The 24,497-nt window shown below is 42.2% G+C and overlaps 1 protein-coding gene across 2 annotated transcripts in view; it reads left to right on the forward strand.

Annotated features, from left to right (window-relative positions):
- The window catches only part of MYO16 (myosin XVI), a 505,809-nt gene that overhangs the window by 241,731 nt on the left and 239,581 nt on the right, over nucleotides 1–24,497 (forward strand). For both annotated transcript variants that reach the window (XM_061133099.1, XM_061133100.1), the window contains 5 exons: nucleotides 5,268–5,378; nucleotides 9,357–9,422; nucleotides 11,018–11,145; nucleotides 13,176–13,281; nucleotides 18,217–18,334. In XM_061133099.1, the coding sequence (XP_060989082.1) occupies nucleotides 5,268–5,378; nucleotides 9,357–9,422; nucleotides 11,018–11,145; nucleotides 13,176–13,281; nucleotides 18,217–18,334 (529 nt within the window). The remainder of the gene's footprint in view (nucleotides 1–5,267; nucleotides 5,379–9,356; nucleotides 9,423–11,017; nucleotides 11,146–13,175; nucleotides 13,282–18,216; nucleotides 18,335–24,497) is intronic.

The following is a 24,497-nucleotide window of genomic DNA, read 5'->3' on the forward strand; positions in this document are numbered from 1 at the left end:
GATAGACAAATTGAGTGTTTGGTGAAGTTTAAGCCAAAGCTTTTTCTTAACATTTTTAAAGATCCTTTAAGCATTCTGTAACCTTAAATACATATTCGTAAGTGACAGAGGCTGGTCTGAAAGGGCTGTATACTGTATGATTATACTATTTGACATTCGAGAGAAAATCAAACTATTGAGACACTGAAATTATTAGAGGTTGCCAGGGATCGGGGCGGGGGGAATACATAGGTGGAGAAGGGAGTCTTTAGGGCAGTGGAACTTCTCTGTATGACCATGTAAGCATAGATAACTGACGTTACACGTATGTCCAAATCCAGAGGACATGTAACACCAATGTGGCCTTGATGAAAGGATGTAGGAGTGGCCAGGCTGTAAGGATCAGGCCTCCCATCCTGATCCTTGATGTGATCCATGGGCCTTGGGTGATAATGACGTTTCAGTGTAGCTTTGTGATGGTAACAGAAGTGCCACCCTGGCGAGGGATGTTGATAATAGGGAAGGCTATGCAGGAGGGGGCTGGCGTATATGGGAAATTTCTGTCCCTTCCTGTCAATTTTGCTGTGAATCTAAAGCAGCTCTAAAAAATAAAATCAGAAAGCAATGAAAGGATGTTAGCCGCATAATGTCAAATGTGATCCTTGCAGAATACATTTTCAGTTTTTTTTGTCAGGTCTTTGTAATTGTGTCACAGGCATTGAAAGCAGCTGTCATCATGTTGCATTGATCTGGTATCAAACGAGGAGAAGTTAGTGTTCAGGTTTCATGTGCTTATGTTATCTATGGAATCAGTTCAGTCAGTTTAGTCGCCCAGTCGTGTCCGACTCTTTGCGACCCCATGGACTGCAGCACGCCAGGCCTTCCTGTCCATCACCAACTCTTGGGGTTTACTCAAACTCATGTCCATTGAGTCGGTGATGCCATCCAACCACCTCATCCTCTGTCGCCCCCTTCTCCTCCCACCTTCAATCTTTCCCAGCATCAGGGTCTTTACCAATGAGTCAGTTCTTTGCATCAGGTGGCCAAAGTGCTGGAGTTTCAGCTTCAGCGTCAGTCCTTCCAATGAACATTCAGGACTGATTTCCTCTAGGATGGACTGCTTGGATATTCACTTGTATCTCCCGCTGTGAGCATCGCGCCATCACTGTCATCACTCATTCTTGGCCTCGAGCTGCTTGGTTTCTCAGCAGGACTATCCATTAACTGGATTCTTCACCCAGACTTCCCAGGAGGGTTTAGAGAAGCCTTCTCAGGGCAATCAAGTTCTGATTCACAGTTTAAAGAGAAACATATCGTGTGTAATTCAAGATGAACAAAATCCACAGCCTCTCCCCTTCCAGATTTTTACAAAATGTAGGTCTTATCAAATGATAACTTCATAAGTGGGACTTCCCTGGTGGCTCAGTGATAAAGAACCTGCCTGCCAAGCAGGAGATGTGGGTTCAGTCCCTGGTTCAGGAAGATCCCCTGGAGGAGGAAATGGCGATGCACTCCGGTATTCTTGCCTGAGAAATCCCGTGGACAGAGGAGCCTGGCAGGCTACAGTCTGTGGGATCACAAAGAGTAGGACACAACTTAGTGGCTAAACAGCAGCAAACTACGTAAATGAATATTCAAGGCTTGATTTGAACGTTTTTTTCTTGGTTCTGATAGTGATCAAAATTCATGTTAGCTTTATCATATCTCTGAGAATGTAGGCATTTTTAAAAAAATACTTAAAAATGTATGATAGTCTCTCTTCTCTTTCACTTTGTACTGTTCTTGCCTTCCATACCACCTCTCTCTGCCTGCCCTCTTCCATGCTCTTTTTAGTTTCCCACCTGTTTGACTTCTCTCTCTTCTCCTCTCTCTTCTTTCCTTTCATGGTATATTTATTTAAATTTGGCTCCAGCTTAAAATTCAGGTCATTGTATTCTGTTCAGTGAAGGTGTGTTTTCCTGGGAGTGAAGAGAGAGGAGGATGCGATCGTGCAGACTTGCTCCGGTTCGGGACTGCTTTCGGAGCTCTGTGCCCTGGGAGCCCCTTAACCTCACTAAGCCCTGTCTGTCAAATGGGAACACATTACTCAGCTTACCTGGTTGTTTTGAAGATGACAAAGGCTAAGCTTGCAATATGACGGCACAGTTACCAAGCATGAATAAACACTCAGTAAGACACAGTTACTGCTTTTGAGATTGTCACTTGTATGGACGGACTGTAAGGTTTTGCCCACATAGCTTAGTCTTCTGTGCATTCATTTGTCTGTTCTTACTTCATATAATTCCTCTTTTTGGCAATGTAAGTATAAATTACTTTAAAAAAATAACAATACAAGATCGTACTTTAAGAGCTTACAAAAACACTTTCACATATATTATCTTAATTCTCAAAATTCATTTTTACTTCTTAACCGACACTCAAGTTTCACATTGAGTGTTTCAACTGACCAAACAAACTCAAGATGCCAAGAATCACAAGTGTTTCTTTTACACAGTGTCCAGTGCTCTTTGGGGAAAAGACTGCAAGCTCCAGGTTCATTTCTCACAGCCCTACTGACCCGGGACAGTTGTATGCATGGGAGACAAAGTGTGTGTCCCATGCTGCATGTGCCCAGAGGAATTTTGAAGGTTGGCAGTGGTTCTCTTTCTGTACCAACACCCAGGCACACAAAGGCATAAATCCTCAGCAAGCAAAGGACCTGATAAACTGCACTCTCTAAGAAACGTCTCAGGCAATAAAAAGCCAGCGTCAAGTGTAAGTCGCTCAGTCATGTCCTACTCTTTGTGAACCCACAGACTGTAGCCCTCCAGGCTCCTCTGTCCATGGGGTTCTCCAGGCAAGAATACTGGAGTGGGTTCCATCCCTTCTCCAGGGGATCTTCCTGACCCAGGGATGGAAACCAATCCTCCTGCATTGCGGGCAGATTCTTTACTGTCTGAGCCACCAGGGAAGCTCTACAAAGCACAAAATGGCAAACAGCTGAAGTTAAGAGTCTTTGCCTCTGAGCTCTCAGGGAAGCCCCCCAAAGCAGGTAGCAACAGTTAAAGTGCTGGGCAGGCAGGATGAGGGCTTCAGCTTTGGGAAGCGCAGTATTTGGTCAGATCGTCGCCCCTTTCCCTGGTAGGACCGTCCCAGGCAGCTCTTTTTTCTTTTTTTTAATTTCCTTTTTCCTCTTCATTCGTGTATCCTTGGCTCTTTCCTCCTAAACAACATCTCCCCAGGGTCTTCTTGTACGTATTCCATTTGTCAGAACTCCTCTTTGCCCACTGAATTTCTGGTTCCTTGACATACACTACTTATGTCCCACAGAGAGAAAACACAGTCAAACAAAAGAGAACAAAGCAGTAAATCTGACAGCACTCACAGCCGTGTTGACAAGTGGGAACAGGAAGGGGTGAATTCAGAGTATTTCCGAGACGTAAATTCCTTCCGGATCTTAAAACATTTATCAAGATAATTCTCTAATTTCTCCCTGACTTTCCACCCTGAATTATGTATGTCTTGTGTTTGAGAGCTCTAGTTTTGGAAGTATGTCTGTATATAAAGTGTGCATGCTCAGTCGTGCCTGACTCTTTGTGACCCCCATGGTCTGTAGCCCGCCAGGCTCCCCTGTCTGTGGTGCTTCTCGGGCAGAATGACTGGAGTGGGTAGCCATTTCCTTCTCTAGGGATATATAAAGAGGAGAAAGTATATGTGTGTTTGCACATGTATCCTGGAGGAGGGCATGGCAGCCTGCTCCAGTATTATTGCCTGGAGAACCCCGTGGACAGAGGAGCCTGGCAGACTCCAGTCCATGGGGTTCAGCAAGAGTGAGACACGACTAAGCCCAGCAATGCACATGGAAATGTGTGTATCGCCATGAGAGCCATGATGATCGATCCGAGTGAAGATGTTAGTTTTTTGTTTTCTTACATATTTATGCCGTCTCTGTTTTGACTCTAGTCGTAATTGTTTGGGAGCCACTGGTAGCGTACACTACTGAGCCTTCAGCTCTGAACATAAAAATATCCGCAGACATACTTCTGTTTTTCTTTCTACTGGTTGTCAGCTGTCATAATGCTTCAGGAATCTTTATAAAGTATGTGTCCCTTGGGGAGCCTTGCTTAAGACTGATTATCAGAGCTTCATTCCTGATCAGTCTGGAATGTGACATGATAAATACAAGGAATTCTTCCCTTGATCTACCCGAACTCTGTATTTTCATGTTTCATCACGACAAGCCGGCTGGGAAGTCTTCACATTTTTACTGTCAGCCTAGTACTTTCTCTCACCATGGAGCAGCTGTGACTGTAGATGAAAATCCTCAAGAATTCCAAGGAGATGCTGCAATAGTTCTTTCAGGCTCGTTGGGACAAATGTGAAACTTCTGTCAGTGCTGTTCATGCTTTTTTTTTTTTTTTTTTTTAACGTTAATGTGCACTCAGAAATTTGCATTCAGCTCCTTAGAGCAGTGACTATAAGAGAATTTTATTATCTTAGCGTAAATCATCACTTTTAAAGGAAAAAAAAAAATCCTGCTCGGATTTTCTCTTTTATGGTTGTTTTGGAAGTTCAACATGTATGGTAACTTGCTAGAGATGTTTGTCTATGTCTGTAAAACTAAACATTGTCCATTTCTGACTTGTAAATGATAGATTTTTCATCTAATTAAATAATTCAAATTCATCTCATTTATTTGAAGTATTTTCCAGTTTTTCAACTCTGTCACTCAACATTAAATTGAACAGGAAAACAATTTATTATTTCTTTCTTTCTAGCAGAATTACCTTAACCTCACCACTGCCTTAAGAGTAATGTAGGACAGAATAAAAATTATAAGCCAAAATTCTAGAGACTGTTGTGGGATTCCAGCACCTTCTTCCATGTGTGCGGAAGCTAACGTCTGTGTACACTGCTTTCTTCCCACTTCAGTTTCCTGAAAAGTTTTCCTTTAGTTTTGGAAGCACTGCAAACGTGAGTGCTTTGACCGCTGGCCTTGCTGAGGGCTCAGCGCAGTTCAGGGGTGGGCAAATTAGACAGACTTCAGGGCGTGATGGATGCTGGGTCACAGGAGGCGCGTGTGTGTTGGTGTATGTGTGTGTGCGTCCGTGTGCAGGCTGGTGGGCACAGAAACAGATTCTCATCTGAGTACATTGCTACGGTTGTTGAGTTTCTGTTTAAGTGAGCCATATCATCTTTTAATCACGTGGCCTCTAAACTTTTGACATGTAATTGAAACTGGAACATTCAGCTGTGAGGACAGTTGATTGGGAAGCAGTTAGAATTCATCTTACCTGGTTTTCCCTCAGGTCAAGCTGATGCCTCCCGCTCCCAATGATGACCTGGCGACGCTCAGCGAGCTCACCGACAGCAGCCTGCTTTATGAAATTCAGAAGCGCTTTGGGAACAATCAGATTTACGTAAGTGCCCTTGAAATTGGCTTTTGCACGGCTTTGTCTTGCTGCATATATTCTCCCTTCCGTGATGCTAGTATTACAAGGAGTGGGCTCTTTGTTACTTAGGGTCGTGCCAATAGCTTAAGGTGGATTTCTCAGAGTTCAGGTCTATTCTTTTCAGTTTCAGCAATGATCCATGCTTCAGAGTTGTTAAAAGTGAAAACCCTGAGGGCAGACAACTTTCCTGTTGTTGTGTTTGCTGGAGGAGAAGATCCTGCTTAGAACCTGCAGGATCTACAAATCAGTTATAAAAATGCTGTTTGTTTCATCTGCTTTAACTCGGCTGCTTAGATCTGGAAAAGGAAGCCAGAGAGGAAAAGCTAAGTGAGCTTGGAGGGCTTGCCTCTATTTGCATGAAAAAAGATAAGTTTTTCCAAATTATCAAGAAATGCCTTTGTCTGTTGAGTAAGTAATTTATACACACATCTCTGATAATAAGATACAGATATATGACTTAGATGACAAACAGCACAGACGACTGATTTGCTTGGTTCTACTCTGGTTTATATGTGTTACTTCTTCCAATACGTGGATGGGTTTTGGCAGTATGTAATCTCATACTCTCTCTCTCTCTCTCTCATTGATTTCATTAAATTCAACTCAGAGCAATTCAATCAGAAGGTCTACAGAGAAATCTGATTATGCACATGTCTGCTATCCCTTTTGGATTACACCCCCCTTTTTTTTTCCTCCTCCACTGAGCAATTGATTAAGTAATTTTCATGTAAATGTGAAATCTGAGATTTCTTTACAAGTAATAAATTGTCAGGTGCTGATTAACCTATGAAAATTCAGGGCAGCGTCTTAACACTTGGATAAATTGCCTGCCACTGTAAATACACTTAAAATTAAATACTTCTTTCAGAATTAATGGAATTGAGTCATCAGCATGAAGTGGCAGAGCCTGATTACTCTGGTCTCTGCTACTGCCTTGCCCCTTGTGAGTTTTGGACCATTGTCTCTCTTTCCATAGCGTCTTGCTGATTCTTCTTCCTGTTAACTTCTTAGTCACATTATCGGAAGACCACTGCTTGAATAATTTTAAAGTCTGTATTTTATATTGGAGTAGAGCCGATAAACAAGGCTGTGATGGTTCCAGGTGCACGGTGAAGGGACTGAGCCATCCATATACATGTAGCCATTCACCTCCAAACCCCGCTGCTATCCAGGCTGCCACATGACACTCAGCAGAGTTCCGTGTGCTGTAGGGCGGATCCTTGTTGGTTATCCGTTTTAAATCTAGCAGTGTGTACAAACTCCCTCTTTCCTTCACTCTTTCCCCTTGGTAACCATAAGTTTGTTCTCTAAATCTGTGTTGAATGGTTTTAATTTCCTTTCTTTCGTTCATGCTTTTCAAGTGACTTTCTCTCCCAAATATCATTTAGTCCACAGCTTCCCTGGTAGCTCAGCTGGTAAAAAATCTGCCTGCAATGAGGGAGACCTGGGTTCGATCCCTGGGTGAGAAAGATCCCCTGGAGAAGGGAAAGGCTACCCACTCCAGTATTCTGACCTGGAGAATTCCGTGGACTGTATAGTCCATGGGGTCACAAAGATTTGGACACAACTGAGCAACTTTCACTTTGCCTGCCAGTGGCCACCATCCTCGTTGTCCTGCCCCCAAGAGCCTCCTAACTTTCCAGAGGAAACTTCATCACTTTCAGTCTGATCCCACAAGGAACTAGGGCCATTTTTGTAAAGAAGAAATGTAATCTCAAAACTCTCAGTCTTAGAACTTTTCTGTAGCTTGTCATTGTGGAAGGATGGCTACACGTCCTTATTCTCTGTCTGGCGGCCCCTAAACACAATCACTGGTGATTCCTAGTCACTGCCCTCCTTCCTGCATCTGGGACTCCCCTTAGACTTTTTCCCTGGAGTTCTCTTTCTCCCTCCATGAAGTGCAAAGCTCTCCCTCTTGGTACTTCTTCAGTCTCTATGTAAACCTTCCCAGGGCTTCCGGATTAAGTTACTGCGGACCATCTTTCTTTGGCTTTTCTGCACACCCCACTAAGTAGGAGACAAATAATGGCTTTCATGTTTCTCTTTTAACCCTGATAGAGCCTTACTTTTTTTGCCTTGTTTGATAATATGTGTGTGCGTGCTAAGTCATTTCAGTTTTTTCCAACTCTTTGCATTATGGACCATGGCCTGCCAGGCTCCTCTGTCTGTGGGATTCTCCAGGCAAGAATACTGGAGTGGGTTGCTGTGCCCTCCTCCAGGGGATCTTCCTGACCCAGGCATTGAACTGGTGTTCTGCATTGGCGCCACCTGAGAAGCCCCATTTGATGATATAGGGGCTGTTAATTTAAAAATTTGGCTGGAAGTCAGCATATTAGACATTTCTGTGCTGTTTCTGATCCTTGCAGAAAGCTGTTTTATCATTAAAATCAGTGTTTTATCATTAAGCAAGTTATTACCACATGTGTAATTACTCCTTATAGATTAAGAAAGTTCCATTAGTAGTTTTTAAAGTTATTATTATTTTTAATCAAGAGTGGGAATTGACTATTATTAAATGCTTTTTGCATTTATTGAGATAATCATATAAATTTTATTCTTGACTTCTTAGTAATACAAATTACAAGAGTTGATTTTCTGATATGAAGCCAACATTGGATTACTAGAATAAACCCTCTTTGGTTGAAATTTATTATTTGTTGAATGTATTATTGGATTCAGTTTGTCTGTATTTTTCTCATTATTTTAGCATGTGTTTTAAGGAAGGAAAACAGCCTATAATTTTCTTTCAATATATTTGTTTTTAATACTAAGTTTATGCAGACCTCTTGAAATGAAGTGATTCATGTTCCCTCTTTTGCTACTTTCTGGAATAATTTGTATGAAATTTGTTTATTTTTACATCAGTGTTGGCAAGAATTCACTGGTGAATTCTTAGTTTTCTTTGCGGGAAGGTTTTACACATAGATTCAATTTGTTACTGAAAATAAATCAAGTTAGATTTCTGACATCTTACTGCATTCGTTTCGGTAAGACTGTGGATTACTGTCCACATCGTCTAATTATCCAAACTTGGTGACTAAAATGTGACTTCTGAAAGCCTCTTCATCTGTTTCCCTGTCAGTGGGATCTGTAGTGATGTCTTATTTGGGATATTGGTGGTCTGTGCATTTCCTCTTCTTTCCTCAGTCTTATTAGGACACCAGGTTTTGATTCGATTTTTCCAATGAGTGCCTTTTAGCTTTAGTTTTTCACTCCATGGCTTTTGTTTACTAATTCCGTTCATTTCTGCTCATATGTTGGTTACTTATTTCTGATAATTTCATGTAATTTGATGAGTTCCTAGAAACATTTACTTAGATCATTACCTGCCTGTCTTATTTTTATCAGGCAATAATTTTCATATCGAGTATACCTCTAGTAGCATCTCACATGTTACGATATATCATAATTAAAATGCTTTCTCATTTGCATTATGATTTCTCTTTTTGACTCATAGGTTATTTGCAAATGTATAATCACCACACATTTGGTGATTTTCTAGCTGTCCATGGTTAATTTGCATCATAATCCATGGTCAGAGAATGTACTTTATGTGACTCAGACTCTTTAAGTGTAATGGAACTGGTCGGTACTCAATTTAAATGAACATACTTTGTGTGGTTCTTGGTGATAGTGTTCTATGTAAGTTAATTATTCCAGTTGGTAATTATTTATTTCAAAATTTTGTCTGTGTGTTCAATTAATTACTTAAGACCGTCATTTCACTTGTTATGTGTTCAATGAGACAAGCTTATTGGTTTAATTTTATGTGAATTTGACTTTTCTATTTATTTACAAACTCTTAAAACAATTCACAAGATGTTAAAGTGTGATTTTTATTTATTCTCTTAAGTTTGCTCAGTGATTTTAAAATTATATGATATTTAACTTTAAAAGTGCTATTTATATGGTCTGATAACAATTTCTATTCTTTCCATTTAATAGACTTTTATTGGGGATATCCTCCTCCTGGTTAATCCATTCAAGGAGATTCCAATTTATTCCACCGTGGTGAGTATAAAATTTCAAATGTCCTTTAATAATGTAGAGTAACCACTTACTAGACATACCTAAATATCAAATGATTAAGAAGAAAAAGCAAAATAGGGAGTAACATCAAGCTTCTCAGAACATTCTGCCCTGAGTGGTTACATAATAGTGACTTTATTTTTTTCTGAGAAAATATTGAAAAGGAACGTTATTTTATCAAAAGATTCCCTTGCACTTATAATGTGTGATTTTTATGACTGTAGTCCCTAGACAGACTTCTAAAATCAAATATTATATTAACTCTGTGTTCCCATGCATTTCTGACTAGTTCAAGGTCAGTTGGTTTAGAATTCTTCCTTCTTTCAGAAGAGCCCTATGATGTTTAGGCGATTGGATCAGACAGGACAGTACTGCCTTTACACATTTTCCTAGCCTTTCCAGCTTTAATCATGAGAGTCAAAATTAAAAGAGAAACTGCTTTTGAAAAAGTATTCAGGCAACTGAAAGCACAGTATGATTTTTGCCAAGTGTTTTGGGATCAAAAATGCCATCATGGGCAGAATCCTTGGTGGGAGCAGGAGATGAAAGGAGGAAGCGTGTGTTGTTGAAGCAAGGATGCCCTTTAGATGCTGGAGGTGGGGTGGAGGCGGGGAGGGAAAGAGGGAGGGAGAGAGAGACATTCCTCTCTCTAAACTCCCAGTGAATCAACCAAGAATGATCACAGAAAGAGTTCTGGGCTGTCTGCGGACGTATGGAAGTAGGATTGACTAGGGCAAGAATTACCTGTATCATTTTGGGTGTTACAGGAGTAGATGAAGGAGAAGGAGGGTGAGGAGGAGAAGGGTTGGGAGGAGGAAGAGGAGGGCATTGGACATACTACTGTGTATAAAATAGGTGACGTAAGTAAGAAAGACCTACCATGTGGTAGAGGGGACTCCTCTCCACACTCTGTATTGATCTATATGGGTGATCGAGTGATCGAGTGAAAGTCGCTCAGTCGTGTCCCACTCTTTGTGACCCCATGGACTGCAGCATGCCAGGCCTCCCTGTCCATCACCAACTCCCGGAGTCTACCCAAGCCCATGTCCATCGAGTTGGTGATGCCATCCAGCCATCTCATCCTCTATTGTCCCCTTCTCCTCCTGCCCCCAATCCCTCCCAGCATCAGGGTCTTTTCCAGTGAGTCAACTCTTTGCATGAGGTGGCCATAGTACTGGAGTTTCAGCTTCAGCATCAGTCCTTCCAATGATCACCTAGGACTGATCTTCTTTAGGGTGGACTGGTTGGATCTCCTTGCAGTCCAAGGGACTCTCAAGAGTCTTCTCCAACACCGTAGTTCAAAAGCATCAATTCTTCAGTGCTCAGCTTTCTTTATAGTCCAACTCACACATTCATACATGACCACTGGAAAAACCATAGCTTTGACCAGACAGAGCCATCATTAGAGATGATTAAAATGTGCCTGAGAAGGGCATCATTGCACAAATGGTTTGTGTTTACAAGTGAGACTCAAGATTAGAGATTTCTGTGCTTTTGTGTATTGGAAATGTATCCATGTCTTCGTGGGGGAAGGGATCCTGAATCCTTTTGACAGAGATGCCGGCCCTGTTCTCCAGGTCTCTGAGCTGTACCTGAGCAGCGCGGGGCAGCCCAACCCCTCCCTGCCGCCTCACATCTTCTCCTGCGCGGAGAGAGCCTTCCACCAGCTTTTCCAGGAGCAGAGACCCCAGTGTTTCATCCTCAGGTGAGCCCGCCGCCCGCCCCCGCCCCGGGCTCGGTTCTGCCCCGGGAGCTTGGCGGTAAACCTGTCCACATGTCTTCTGCTGTACGTTTATTTACTTCCTCATCGGTTTGTGTCCCTGTAAGTCTTTGCAGTGAGTACACTTGACTTGCTACAGAGGAGAAACATCTTTGTTATTACAAACGGCCCCAGGTGTGGCTGGATCGATTTCAACAAACTTAACCTGAAGCTCAATTCATTTTGAAGATTTACAGCTTAGAACCAGAGCGCCTTGCTTTCAAACCTTAGAAAACACGGGGAAAGAAAGGCATCTGGGACTAGTGTTCCACCTTTCTCCAAAATGTGGTGCTGTAGCAGCTTGCAGAGGTGAAATTTCCCGGCTGCTTCTAGGTGTTTACCCTTGCTCGTATGACCAGAATTACACACCCAAAGCCATCTTTATTGGAATGCAATGCCAATGTTAGCTCCTAAATGTCAAGATGCTCAGGAGAGTCATTTACATTGGAGCGAAATAAAAAAAAAGGTACGGCAAGAAGTAAGGGTGAAATGTGACTGTGTAGTGATAAAAATTGAAGAAATATTTAAGTATCAAAGTACAATCTGCATTGAGAATTATGTTTTATATCAGGCTACACCTCCATGAGAGGGGGACATCCATGAATACCTGTCTACGCATAGTTATCCCCAATAGCATCAGTTGAAGACGGAACATGTAAATAAAGCTTTGCACAGCCTGAATCAGAGTGAGATCAGAGTGAAGAGGGAAGCCTGGAAAGAACCCAAGTAACATTAAATCTGTAAATAAGCACTTCTTTATATAGTTTTATATTATTAACTCCACCAAAATCCCATGGACGGTCAGATTGACGTGTTGCAGACTTTAGTGTTGTGGTTTTCAAAATAGCATGCAAGTGGTTGTTTTTCCACTTGGTCTGAAGGGTCCCCCAGGTGGGGGTTAGGGGACCCAGGCATTCTTGAGCCAAGAAATTCTCCTTTTATCTGCTTTATCTATTGGGTTTCCTGGTCTTGCTTAGACAAAAAGGGAGACTTTTTCTTTTTTTTTAATTGGAAGATGGCAAGGAGTGTGTAGTAGTGTTGACAGTAAAAACGACTGATATTTTTGGGAGTTACTAGGTGTCAGGCCCGGTGCTGGGTGCCTCCCACGTGTTACCTTGTTCATCGCTTTAGTGATCTTGTAGGATGCGCGTTACTAGGATCATTGTTGTCATTTTATGTCAAGGGCTGAGTGTTAGAAGCGTTAGCTACTTAGTCCGGGGTCTCCCTGGGATGTGAGTCCAGCAGTCTGGCTTCTGAGCCTGAGTGCCGCCTGCCCACACTCACAGCCGCACTCATCCACTGCCGCTCACCTCAGGAGGCTTTTGGAGGCCCCCCAGCCTCCCCTAAAATGACCGTCACAAATCCACAGCCTTCCCTAAATTCTCACTGAATCCACTTAACTCATGTCAAAGACTTTAGTTCTTAGTGAAGCTCTGAAGAGCCAGTGACATCTTTTGGGAACCTGCCGATTACAGAGCTCCCAATGCCAAGCATGTTTCATCAGTGAAGAAATCTGCTTGTTTCTACATGTCCTTGCTCATGGGATTGTTTTTCTATCAGTATTAAGTTTTGTTAATATTCTGCAGAACTAGTGTTCCTTTGGGACATCTTTAAAGGTTAATGATGCCATGTATCAACCCGTTACTCAGAAAAAAAATTTTTTTTCATTCAAGGGTCAAGAAATGAAGAACAAATCAGTGACCGCAGGGATTTTGTGATGCTTAGTTGAGGCGATTTCTTTCTTCTTTCAAGACTGGTGTTTGTATTAATATGTAGCTTCCCTCAATTGCCTTGACTGCCATGCGGCTTTCTGCATTTATACTAATGAATGAATCAAATAGAAAAGTCAAATGACATCATGTTCTCGTTGAAAGTCGTCATGTCATTTGCTTACCTTCTTTGTGTCTGAGAATTACTTTCTGGTTCTTTTTTTACTATATAACAGTAAGCGTCTATCTTTTTTTGTTTTATTTTAGTGGAGAAAGAGGATCTGGAAAGTCTGAAGCCAGCAAACAGATAATGAGACACCTCACCTGCAGGTCTGGCTCCAGCAGGCCTATTTTCGATTCCAAATTTAAGCATGTAAGTCACTGGTTTGAGTTGGAGACTATGGTGGGGCCAGAAAAAATGTGACTTGCAAATAAAAGGGGAGGCATCTTAATAGGCTTTAAGTTGAACTGTAGGGCTTCCCTGGTGGCTCAGACGGTAAAGAATTCGCCTGCAATGTGGGAGACCTGGGTTTGATCCCCAGGTCGGGAAGATATCCTGGAGAAGGGAACGACTACTTACTCTAGTATTCTTGCCTGGAGAATCCCCTTGGACAGAGGAGCCTGGTGGGCTAAAGTGCATGGGGTTGCAAAGAGTCAGACATGACTGAATGACTTTCACTTCACTTTAACCGCAAGTTGGTCAAAATTTGTGGCAATAAAGGGAAAAAGATTGAGGCCCTATGCAAATGAGTATTGTTTAAGTTAAGATTTATTTTCTTGTGTGTATTTTAAAATATTGTAGACACTGTTCTCCATACAGTGTGGAGATTTCTTAAAAAACTGGAAATAGAACTGCCATATGACCCAGCAATCCCACTTCTGGGCATACACACCGAGGAAACCAGATCTGAAAGAGACACGTGCACCCCAATGTTCATCGCAGCACTGTTTCTAATAGCCAGGACATGGAAGCAACCTAGATGCCCATCAGCAGATGAATGGATAAGGAAGCTGTGGTACATATACACCATGGAATATTACTCAGCCATTAAAAAGAATTCATTTGAATCAGTTCTAATGAGATGGATGAAACTGGAGCCCCTTATACAGAGTGAAGTAAGCCAGAAAGATAAAGAACATTACAGCATACTAACACATATATATGGAATTTAGAAAGATGGTAACGATAACCCTATATGCAAAACAGAAAAAGAGACACAGAAATACAGAACAGACTTTTGGACTCTGTGGGAGAAGGTGAGGGTGGGATATTTCAAAAGAACAGCATGTATACTCTCTATGGTGAAACAGATCACCAGCCCAGGTGGGATGCATGAGACAAGTGCTTGGGCCTGGTGCACTGGGAAGACCCAGAGGAATCGGGTGGAGAGGAAGTTGGGAGGGGGGATCGGGATGGGGAATACGTGTAAATCCATGGCTGATTCATGTCAATGTATGACAAAACCCACTACAATATTATAAAGTAATTAGCCTCCAACTAATAAAAATAAATGAAAAAAAAAAAGTTGAAACACACACACACAAAATAGTGTAGACATACTCTTTTCTTTTTGTTCAGAACAGTTGAACTGAAAATATGTAATATGATTAGAGTTGATTACTTTTACCGATAAAGAGACAGTTTGGGGTGTAAGTAGGATATATCTGTGGGGATTGACCAGATAAGCATCCTTTGTAGGGAATTACTGAGAGCTAATTGAGAGCCTGTTGGCAGCTCAGAGAGAGCGGTCCAATTTCACTCAGTAAAACTCAGACAGTTTATTCAAGGAGACACCTGCAATAGTTTGATTCTCTTGTCTTCACGCTGTTCTAGCAAGTTCTGTCAACATGTTTAACAGATCATAAGGAGCAACTCTTCCCAGTTTTTCTCTTTACAAAAAAAGTACGGTAAATCCCTCTACAATGTATCTGTGGTATCATATGTGTTCCTTCATGACTTTAATTCATGACCATTTATTACGCTCGATCTACACACTCAGCACATGAATAATTCTATGGCACAGCTCAAAGTAATCTAACCTTTGGGGCCAACCTGAGACAGCAGTGTGGCTTTGAATCCTGTCACTGTGGGCATGACTTGGGTTTCTCTGGGCAACTTCAGAACAGCTGAGGTCAGCTAAGAGACCAGTTGTTTCTAGTCCCTGTATTTGAGCTTCAGGCTGTGGAAACAGGGACTTTCCACGGCAGTAGGTTTATTGGAACATGAAATTCATGTTTTGGGAAAAAACACAATTGCCTGGGACTTTTCTTCACTAATTCTGGTCCAAATGAGTTTCAACTTTGAGACATTCAATTCCATTGAAATTCCTTAAATCAGCATTTATTGAGCAACTGTTTGTACAGAGCTGAGTGATGGGGTCACCCTGATTAAGCCATTATCTTTTAGCGAGGAGGGTACAAGTCTTTACTTTTAGAAAGGCCGATTGGTTAACTACTACCATAATAATAGGGCACAGCTTTTAATGGCAGAACTCTGAACATTTTATAGAAAAAAATTCCAATATAAATAGGAACAAATCATGCCAATAAAATATGACTCAGTGAATACTGAGGAAATACATATTTCCCTTTGCCTACATTTTTATTTAAAGTTTTATTGTGACACAGTATTCTCATTATTTGTTTTAAAGTCGAGTAGCAGAACAGAATCAATTTTGCTTTTTTTTTTTTTTTTTTTGCAGTGTTTCTCTTAGCACATTTGTTTGCTGCCACCTATTGGCCAGGAGGATGATTAAAGATTAAAAAATGCCACTCGTTATTTCAGTTTAATCTTGGTGTACAATGTGGTGCCAATGTGTATACAGTGGTGCACAATGAAGGCATGCCACGCATTTACATTGCGTTCAGGGGTTTTAGTCACTTTATATCTTTATTGTTATTCTGTTACAGTGACTAAATGCACCAACCCAAGATATTGCTTAGGTTTTAATCCCAGCTCCACTATTTATGTTTTCAATCTTGGGAAATTTTCTAGATTTGTTAATTTCCTTTTCTATAAAATGGAGACTCTAGTTGTAAGGATTAAAAGATGTAATGTACACATACATGCATATACATTCATACATATATATGTATGTGTATACAGTTATATATAATTTTATGTATAATGATATACATGTACAGATATACATATGAATATACATGCATGTATGCATATATATAATTTATATATATATATATATATATATATATATATATATATAGTTCCTGGCACATAGTCAGTACAATATAATGTGCAATATAAATGTTTTCTACTATTATCAACAAAAGCAAAATTAAATTCTGCTGTTTGTTGAATGCTTACCATGTTACAGGCACCAAACTGAACACTTCATACACTGGACTCTGATAATTGCTGATGGCGTTGTTCTATTTAGAATAAAGGAAATGAGGTTTGGAAATTTACAAACCTCACTCAAGGTTAGAGCATTTGTCATTAGCAGAGTTGGAGTGTGGGGGCAGGTGTCTCTTACTCCAAGGCACATACATTGAATTATTTACCCTATAATTCCTTTCTAGGCACATGTCATTAATTACCTTTTATATTCATTTTCTATTATAATAAAAATCAGTGTATTACGAGATACAATGCCAATGTAACTAGAAGCCAAAAAACATTTAAAAATTTTTATTTCTTTCTTTTTTATGAGTTTTAAAACAATTATTTGAAGGAACTATTATAAAGGTTTAAATATGATATAATTACAGTATAATCTTGCTATATATTTATTTCATATTAAGTTGTTGGGAAAAAGGCATAATATAGGACCTTTATAAGTACTCTTTCAAAATTACTTTTCAGAAATATTTCTGCTATTACTACTAACAATGCACTGTTGTGAGCTTTAAAATTAGGTTATTATAAAAAGACCTAAATCATAGAATTTCTGTAAAGATTCATTGTTTCTCTCCAAAAGTTCAGACTTCAAAAACAGACATTTTCATATTTTTAACTGTTTGCCCAACATTTAGTACTTTGACTTGTGATTAGAATTAATGTTGTTTTGTAATCTTTCACAATATAAAATACTTCTAGGTGAATTGAATGCCTTAGTAGAGCTGTATCCAGAAAGTTAAACAGGAGCTGCAAAATTTTTTAATTTAGAATAAAATTCTGAAAAAAATGCTGTCTTCAGAAACTGTAAACCACCGCCCAGTGTATCAATAAGGTGTTATTGTGGCCCTCCAGTGGCTGATGGAGGAACTGCAGGTACCTTGTCAGTATCTTGAAAGATGGCTTCCCTGGTGGTGCAGTGGGAACAGATCCCCCTGCCAATGCAGGAGACACAAGAGACGGCGGTTCGATACCTGAGTCGGGAAGATCCCATGGAGGAGGGCATGGCAACCCACTCCAGTATCCTTGCCTGGAGAATCCCATGGACAGAGGAGCCTGGAGGGCTACAGCCCATGGGGTCACAGAGAGTTGGATACAACTGAGCATGCACGCACATCTTGAAAGATCCAGAAAAATACTTTTGAACCTTCCAGATTTTCATTCTTTTGGGAGAATTGCTTGGTCATCTTCATTATCACAGGTACAATTAATTGTGACAAAAGAATAGAATTTTTAAGGAAATACGTCAAGAGAGAATTTCAGAGGCCAGGGTTTTCTGAGGGTCTGTAGTAACAACACTTTAAAGCTGCAAACAGCCATCTCTGCAGTAGCACCTCGTGATAAGACATGTTGGGTCCAAGGCTTCATCTAGAATTATTCCTGCTTCTGCGGGGAGAACGGTTGGCATGGAGTGAAAACAGGGTGTGGGAGGGAGACCTAGGGGATTGGGATGCCAAAGGGTACCTGGCACAATAAATGTGGGTTAAAAGGAAGGTTATAAACATATGTGTGAGTGAATTTGTTATTTTTAAAAGAAATTCTGATCATTGCATAAATTAACTCTAATTCCACCTTCCAAAGCTACTGAAGCACTTTTACTCTTAAGTTGAAAAAAACCAACAGTACATGCTGAGTTGTGTGTGCGTGTGTGTGTGTGCATGTGTGTGTGTGTGTGTGTGTGAAGAGAGTGCCATCCTCCACATCCCTGAGAGAATAGTGTGAGGAAGGCAGTGTGCTGTGTGCATCACTCTCTTGTTACCATTAGTTACCAGTAGGGAGGAAGGATGTTAACAGTTTGCACTTGAGGAAAGAGTGACCTTAAAAATGCAACATTGTGTTGTATGGGCAGTGGATGACCTCTTAGCTGATGGAATGTTCCTGTCTCTTTGCTATAATTATCCCATTTTATTTAAGCACATGAATAGCACAGTAACTTTTTCTCTTTTCCTACAGGTCATGAGCATCTTAGAAGCATTTGGACATGCCAGGACCACTCTTAATGACCTGTCCAGCTGCTTCATAAAGTATTTTGAACTACAGTTCTGTGAGCGGAAAAAGCACTTAACTGGAGGTAAGTGTAAAATTAACAAGGAGACCTCAGGAGCTACAAGAAGGGGTCAAAGACACACTGAGCATGGCAGCAACAGTGACTGGTGTGTGTGTGTGCGCATGTGTGTGTACGTGTGTGCATGCATGTGTACACACGTGTGTGCATGTGTGCGTGCATGCATGTGTGCACCTGCATGTGTGCGCATGTGTGCACGTGCACATGTGTGCGCGTGTCCATCCGTGTGTGTGCGTGTTGTGTATGTGTGCGCATGCATGAGTGTGCGCATGTGTGTGTCCATGTGTGCATGCGTGTGCACTTGTGTGTACATGTGTGTGCACATGTGCATGTGTGTGTATGTGTGTGCATGCACTTGTGCGTGTACAGTGTTTCAGCGTGCACATCCAAGGTGTCAAGTTATGAGTTCTAAAATTATCACAAATTGAAAAATACTCTGAAATGCAAGGTGAACCTTCTACCATAGTGTTTGTACAGACCGTGTGACCTGAAACCAAACCAAAAATAGCCGAAATGAATCACACTTGCCAAACAGAGGAGCAAACTAAAATACTCTAAATAAAGTATGACTTGAGCATGTAATTCCTTCAGGCAACATACAGTGAAATCTACTTTTAATAGCACTGAATCTGTATCTTAAAATGATTGAATTAAAACAAGTCAAAAATCAAAATAATCACTCCACTAACCCAAAACCTAACTGTTTCTAATTTTATTTACATATTTAATGTATATTTTGAACAAGCGGTTCCTGTTTAAAACCCAACTAATTTAAAATAAACTTGATGATTTTATATCTTTCAAAGCAAAAGAGAGTATACATCCAAATTAATAACGTGAATACAACTGTATACAGAGTACCTGGATCTACTTGGAAGAATTATTAATTTTCAAAATTTTGTAACAACTGTCAGCACAAAAACAATCGCTAATTGTAATGACCTTTTAAATAGACCAGTTTTATTTGGCGTTTCGAATTACCCCATCTTCCCTTCAGGAAACGAAAGTCACTTCTGACCAAAGCTTAGAAATAAATAACCTTTTTTTGTGTCCTTCCCAGCTGTCTCAGTGATAAAGAATCTGCCTGCCAGTAGTGGAGATGGGGGTTCGATCCCGGGGTTGGGAAGATCCCCTGGAGAAGGGAATGGCAACCCACTCCAGTATCCCTGCCTGGGAATCCCACGGACAGAGGAGCCTGGCGGGATACAGTCCATGGGATCACACTGAGTTGGACACGACTTCGCGACTAAGCAACAACAAACCTGTATTTTGCAGTTAGTTTATGTCTAAATCCCATTATGACTAAATGAAATCTGGTTAAAAAAATATGCATAAAAGTAGTAGGGAAGGATAATTTTAGCTGTTAAAGTTAGAGGTTTAAAATCTGCAATAGGAAAATTGTTGTTTTGTTTTCGATTTTTTAATCCATGGTTAAGAGATTTACTTGGAGGTCTACCATTTAGGAAAACCTCAGAGGACAGATGTCTTACGCATCAGGCTCTGGTTTTCACAGCTTCGCTTGTGACATCCCAGTGAGGACATCCGTCCAAGTGAAGGGATCACTGCATTTAGGAGCATTAATTCCTCCTGAGCTTTTCAGGCACCAGGGCTTGGAGCCACAGAAGCTGGGAGCTCGGGGGGTTCCAGAAGCCCCGTGTTCCAGCCCCTTGTCCCTCCAGGGGACCCAAAGATAAGCACAGGGCGTATTCGGGGAGCTTGTTAGAACTGCAGAGTCATGCTCCACCCTGACCCTCGGGACTGGGAATCTTCAGCAGGATTCCCTGGCAATTCCGACAGACACTGACATCTGAAAGCAGTGGTTCTAACCCAACCCGACTATGGCTGGACTCTCGGGTTTATGCACGATTCCCTTGGAGGAGATGCGGCGTCTTTGTGATTCAGTATTCCCTTTGCAAGATGGAGGTACACTGAGTGGCTTCTGATGGTCTCGTTGTTTAGTCTCTTAGTTGTGTCTTTGCGACCCCATGGACTGGAGCCTTCCAGGCTCCTCCATCCGTGGGAATTCTCCAGGCAAGAATACTGGAGTGGGTGGCCATGTCCTCCTCCAGGGGATCTTCCCGAGCCCGGGATCGAACTTGGGTCTGCTGTGTTGCAGGCAGACTCTTTACCATCTGAGCCACCCAGGAAGTCCTTCTGACGGTCTTATCCATTCCTCACTTCGTTTACTTTTTTTCTGGATAGAGTTTAACACGCCCTCTTCAGGCATGTTAATTTAGAAGATTAGCGTCTGCCATCTAGACAAGAAGTAGCAGGCTTTCCAGGGGAGCCTTGTGCTAAGGAGTAGGCAGCCCCGCAGAGCTGCCACACAGTCAGACTGCGTCCCAGGCTGCAGGCTGGGACTTGGGGACGATAAATACTCCCGCGGGTGAACCGGAGGCACTCCCGGAGGCTGGGATGCGCCCGGCGTCAGTGCAGAGCTGAGGGCATCAGTGTATTCTCAGCCCGGCCTGCAGCTGAGCGCCTCCTCCTAGGACCGTGCTGGTCCAGGCTCCCACGGGGGAGGGCGCCCCGCAGGCTGCACTCACCCTGTGGTTCTCCCCCCATCCTTTTCTGAGGCTCACCCTCATTCAGTCCTGTCACCTATGTTTGCTGGGCAGCCTCCTGCTGCATTCGTTTTAAAATGTGGCAAATTGATTTTGAAGTAGTTTTATATATATATATATATATATATATATATTTAATTTGAAGAATAAAACAACTGCTAATAAATAAAGAAGCATATAACATTGGTGCTTGTTGAGGCTACCTTAATAGATGTTTAATGCCTAGGGCACAAGTGTTCAGGGGAGGCTAAAGGGAGCAGTCTGTGGGCTCAGATCTTAGTTTTACTCTGTTTAAGAGGAAGACGAGGAATGTTCAGAGGATGCTTATCAGGAGAGGGAGAATGCAAGGGCCCTCTGTGTTTGGAGTGAACTGTGAAGAAACTACAATGTACACTGCAAAGCCGAAGGCTCGAGCGAGTCGTGACGAGTGTCTTCAAATATTCACCCCCCACGGGGAGAGCGTCTTGAATAGAAAGACGGATTCTTTGTGCGGCAGAGAGTCGGCCGAGGTTCCAGAGGAGGAGCCTGCTCGTGACTGTGGTGCGCTGTCTCCCACCCCCTGCAAACGTTCAAGCAGGACGCAGAGCAGGAGCTAGCGTGCTAAAGACCATCCAACCTGCAATGCAGAGCTTGGACCAGAGGATGCTACGGACCTTCCCCCTGCTCCACGTCCTCTAGGTCCAAATAAGTGGTCTGTGTTAACACTGATGAGATCTTCCGATGCCAGGAAGAGCGGCTCGTTAGCACTGTTGTCTCCCGGTGCTGGCGGCATACGATACACAGAGTCGACAGGAGGAGACAGAGGGTATTAGTGACCAGGAGCCGCTGTAACAAAGCACCACGCCCTGGCGGAGAGCGCTCCTCCACAGGTTTGGAGGCTGCGAGCCCAGGATGCCGGTGCAGCAGGGCTGAGCCATCTCGGATTCTCAGGGAAGATTCTGTCCTTGATTTTCTGGCTGACCCTTGACTTGTAGAGACATCGCCCTGCCCTGCTTTCTTGCGGGGGTTCTCCCTGGGTCTCTTTTCTTCTTATAAAGACACCGGTCATGTTGGGTTAGGACCCATTCCGCTCGGTACATTTTATCTTTCTAAAAAACAGTTATTCTATGTTTTACTGGATGATTCTGTTTATACTGTTGTGTTGGGTGTTCGCTTTGAAGTCAGTTGGATTGCATCCTGCTTCTCAAGGCCTGCAGGGTCGTCCAGGGGCTAAGACGTGTCTTTCTGACTCTCTTCCCCACCAGCATGTCATTGTGACCATTGCTGCATCTGCAGGGTCTAGCACTGCGTCTGGCAGAGTCAGTGGACAGTAGATCCAGAGTGAGCAAATGAATCAAGGGTGGAAGGAGCTTATAGCAGTAACTCTAACAGAGGATAAGGACTAGTAAAGCTCTAAAGGAACGTCGGGCTTCCCAGGCGGTTCAGTGATGAGTAATCCACCTGCCATTGCAGGAGACATGGGTTCGATCCCTGGGTCAGGAAGATCGCCAGGAGGAGGAAATGGCAACCCACTCCAGTATTGCTGCCTGGAGAATCCTACGGACAGAGGAGCCTTGGCGGGCTACAGTCCATGGGGTCGCACAAAATCAGACACGACTTCACAGCTGAGCACACACACAAAGGAGTGTGAGCCCAGGATTGGCAGCTGAGTGGTTACAAGTCTCTGTTGGATTCCAAAGAGTGGCTGAAGCCGATGGTCGCACTCAGCTCAGACTCCGCAAGTCCCGGGCTCAGTTCTACCTCTGTCCCTATTTCTGTGACCTGGATCAAACCCCATAGAGGCTCTAAGCTTATTCTTAGGATGGAGAGGTTAGAGCTGAGACCAGGCAGAGCCTGGACGAGAATGGATGAGTGTGAGATGCCAGGCCCGGAGACGCTGCTCTGATCTGGAAACCACGTGCCTCTCAGCCTGACCTTGTCTCAGCCGGAGTGCGTCTGCCAGCACCTGCTTTCAGATGAAACCTCACGCCCGGGGGTCCCAGGGCCCAGGGCCAGTGCTTAAGTGTTTTCTTTTCTTTTTTTTTTTTTGTGAGACACGATTCACCCCACAACAGAGAATAAGGGCAGATCTATTGTGTTCGTCTTTACTCTTCAAAATTATTTTCAGTCTAAGAAAAGTATCATCATCACCTCCAAAAACAGGCACTTTCTGAACACTTCAAGAAACTGTAAGATCTGACTTTTGAGTTTTGAATAACTTCATCACCAAGAGCCCTTTTTCTGAATGAAAACTCTAAAAGGTATTAATTTAACTCACTTTACATGGTTTTTAAAGGGAGCTGAGTTATTCAAATTAGTCCCGGGTAAAAGCCTTCTGAATTTTAAGCATTCACTAAAATAGTTAATCAAACTGGAGTAAGGTTTTTACACCTCAATTTAGGTTAAATATATGTAGGTTACAGGTTCATTTTGTGCTTTATAGAGTCAAACCCAACTCAGCAACTGAACAACAATTTCCTTAAATTATGAACACATATAATAGTTGTAATGATTTTATTGTTGTTGTTGTTCTTTAGTTGTTAAGTTGTGTCTGACTCTTTGCGACCCCATGGACCGCAGCACTCCAGGCTTCCCTGTCCTTCACTGTCTCCTTGAGTTTGCTCAAACTCAGGTCCGTTGAGTCGGTGATGCCATCCAACCATCTCATCCTCTATCGTCCCCTTCTCCTCCTGCCTTCAATCTTTCCCATCATCAGGGTCTTTTCCAGTGAGTCAGCTCGTCGCATCAGGTGGCCAAAGTATTGGAGCTTCAGCTTCAGCCGGTCCGGTGAATATTCAGGGTTGATTTCCTTTAGGAGTGACTGGTTTGATCTCCCTGCAGTCCAAGGGACTCTCAAGAGTTTCCTCCAGCACATAATTCAAAAGCATCCATTCTTCAGCGCTCAGCCTTCTTTATGGTCCAGCTCTCACAGCCGTATGTGATTTTATTATACTGGGAATGCTGTCTTACTCGTTTAAGGGTGACAGATGCTGTCTGTTTCCTTTATTGATACTATTTTGATACCTCTATAACGCCAACTCCTTGATCAGGCATTCAAACACAAATTATATCATAAAATATACACGTCTCAATTTCATGAAACATCTGCTACAGCAAAGTAAGGATTGTTTCTTAATTTGAAGAAATTTTAATCCATAAATAACCTTGTAGCCTGGCTTTTAGCCCAGGGTTTCCCCCCATCTGGTTACTTATTTGACAGTATAATCTTTCTAGGTTCCCTGAGTCCCTCTTCAGTTAGTGGTTCCCTTAACACCAAGGGCATCTTCCTTCTTGAAGGAGAGGGAGGGTTCTCTCCCCCAGCTCCTTTCATCGTGGTCAAATATGGGTACAGATCTATGAAATGCTTTCACTGCATGTTATATATAATCTGCCAACATACATATTGACATGTATGTTTTCGGTTGTGAAACTTTCTGGAAGACATGCTCACATAGAGTTCTGAAAATGTGGAGGATCACAGGCATATTTCCAGTCAAGACTATTTCTGACATAAAACACTTTTAAAAACATACAAGTCTTGAAAACTCAAGAAATAAGTAGGAACTTTCTGTCCATGGACACTTCCATGAATGAGTCAGAAACCTTTCTAGCTCCAAAACCTATCA

The sequence above is a fragment of the Dama dama genome, chromosome 30, assembly GCF_033118175.1.
Source record: "Dama dama isolate Ldn47 chromosome 30, ASM3311817v1, whole genome shotgun sequence".
NCBI classification, from domain to species: Eukaryota; Metazoa; Chordata; class Mammalia; order Artiodactyla; family Cervidae; genus Dama; species Dama dama.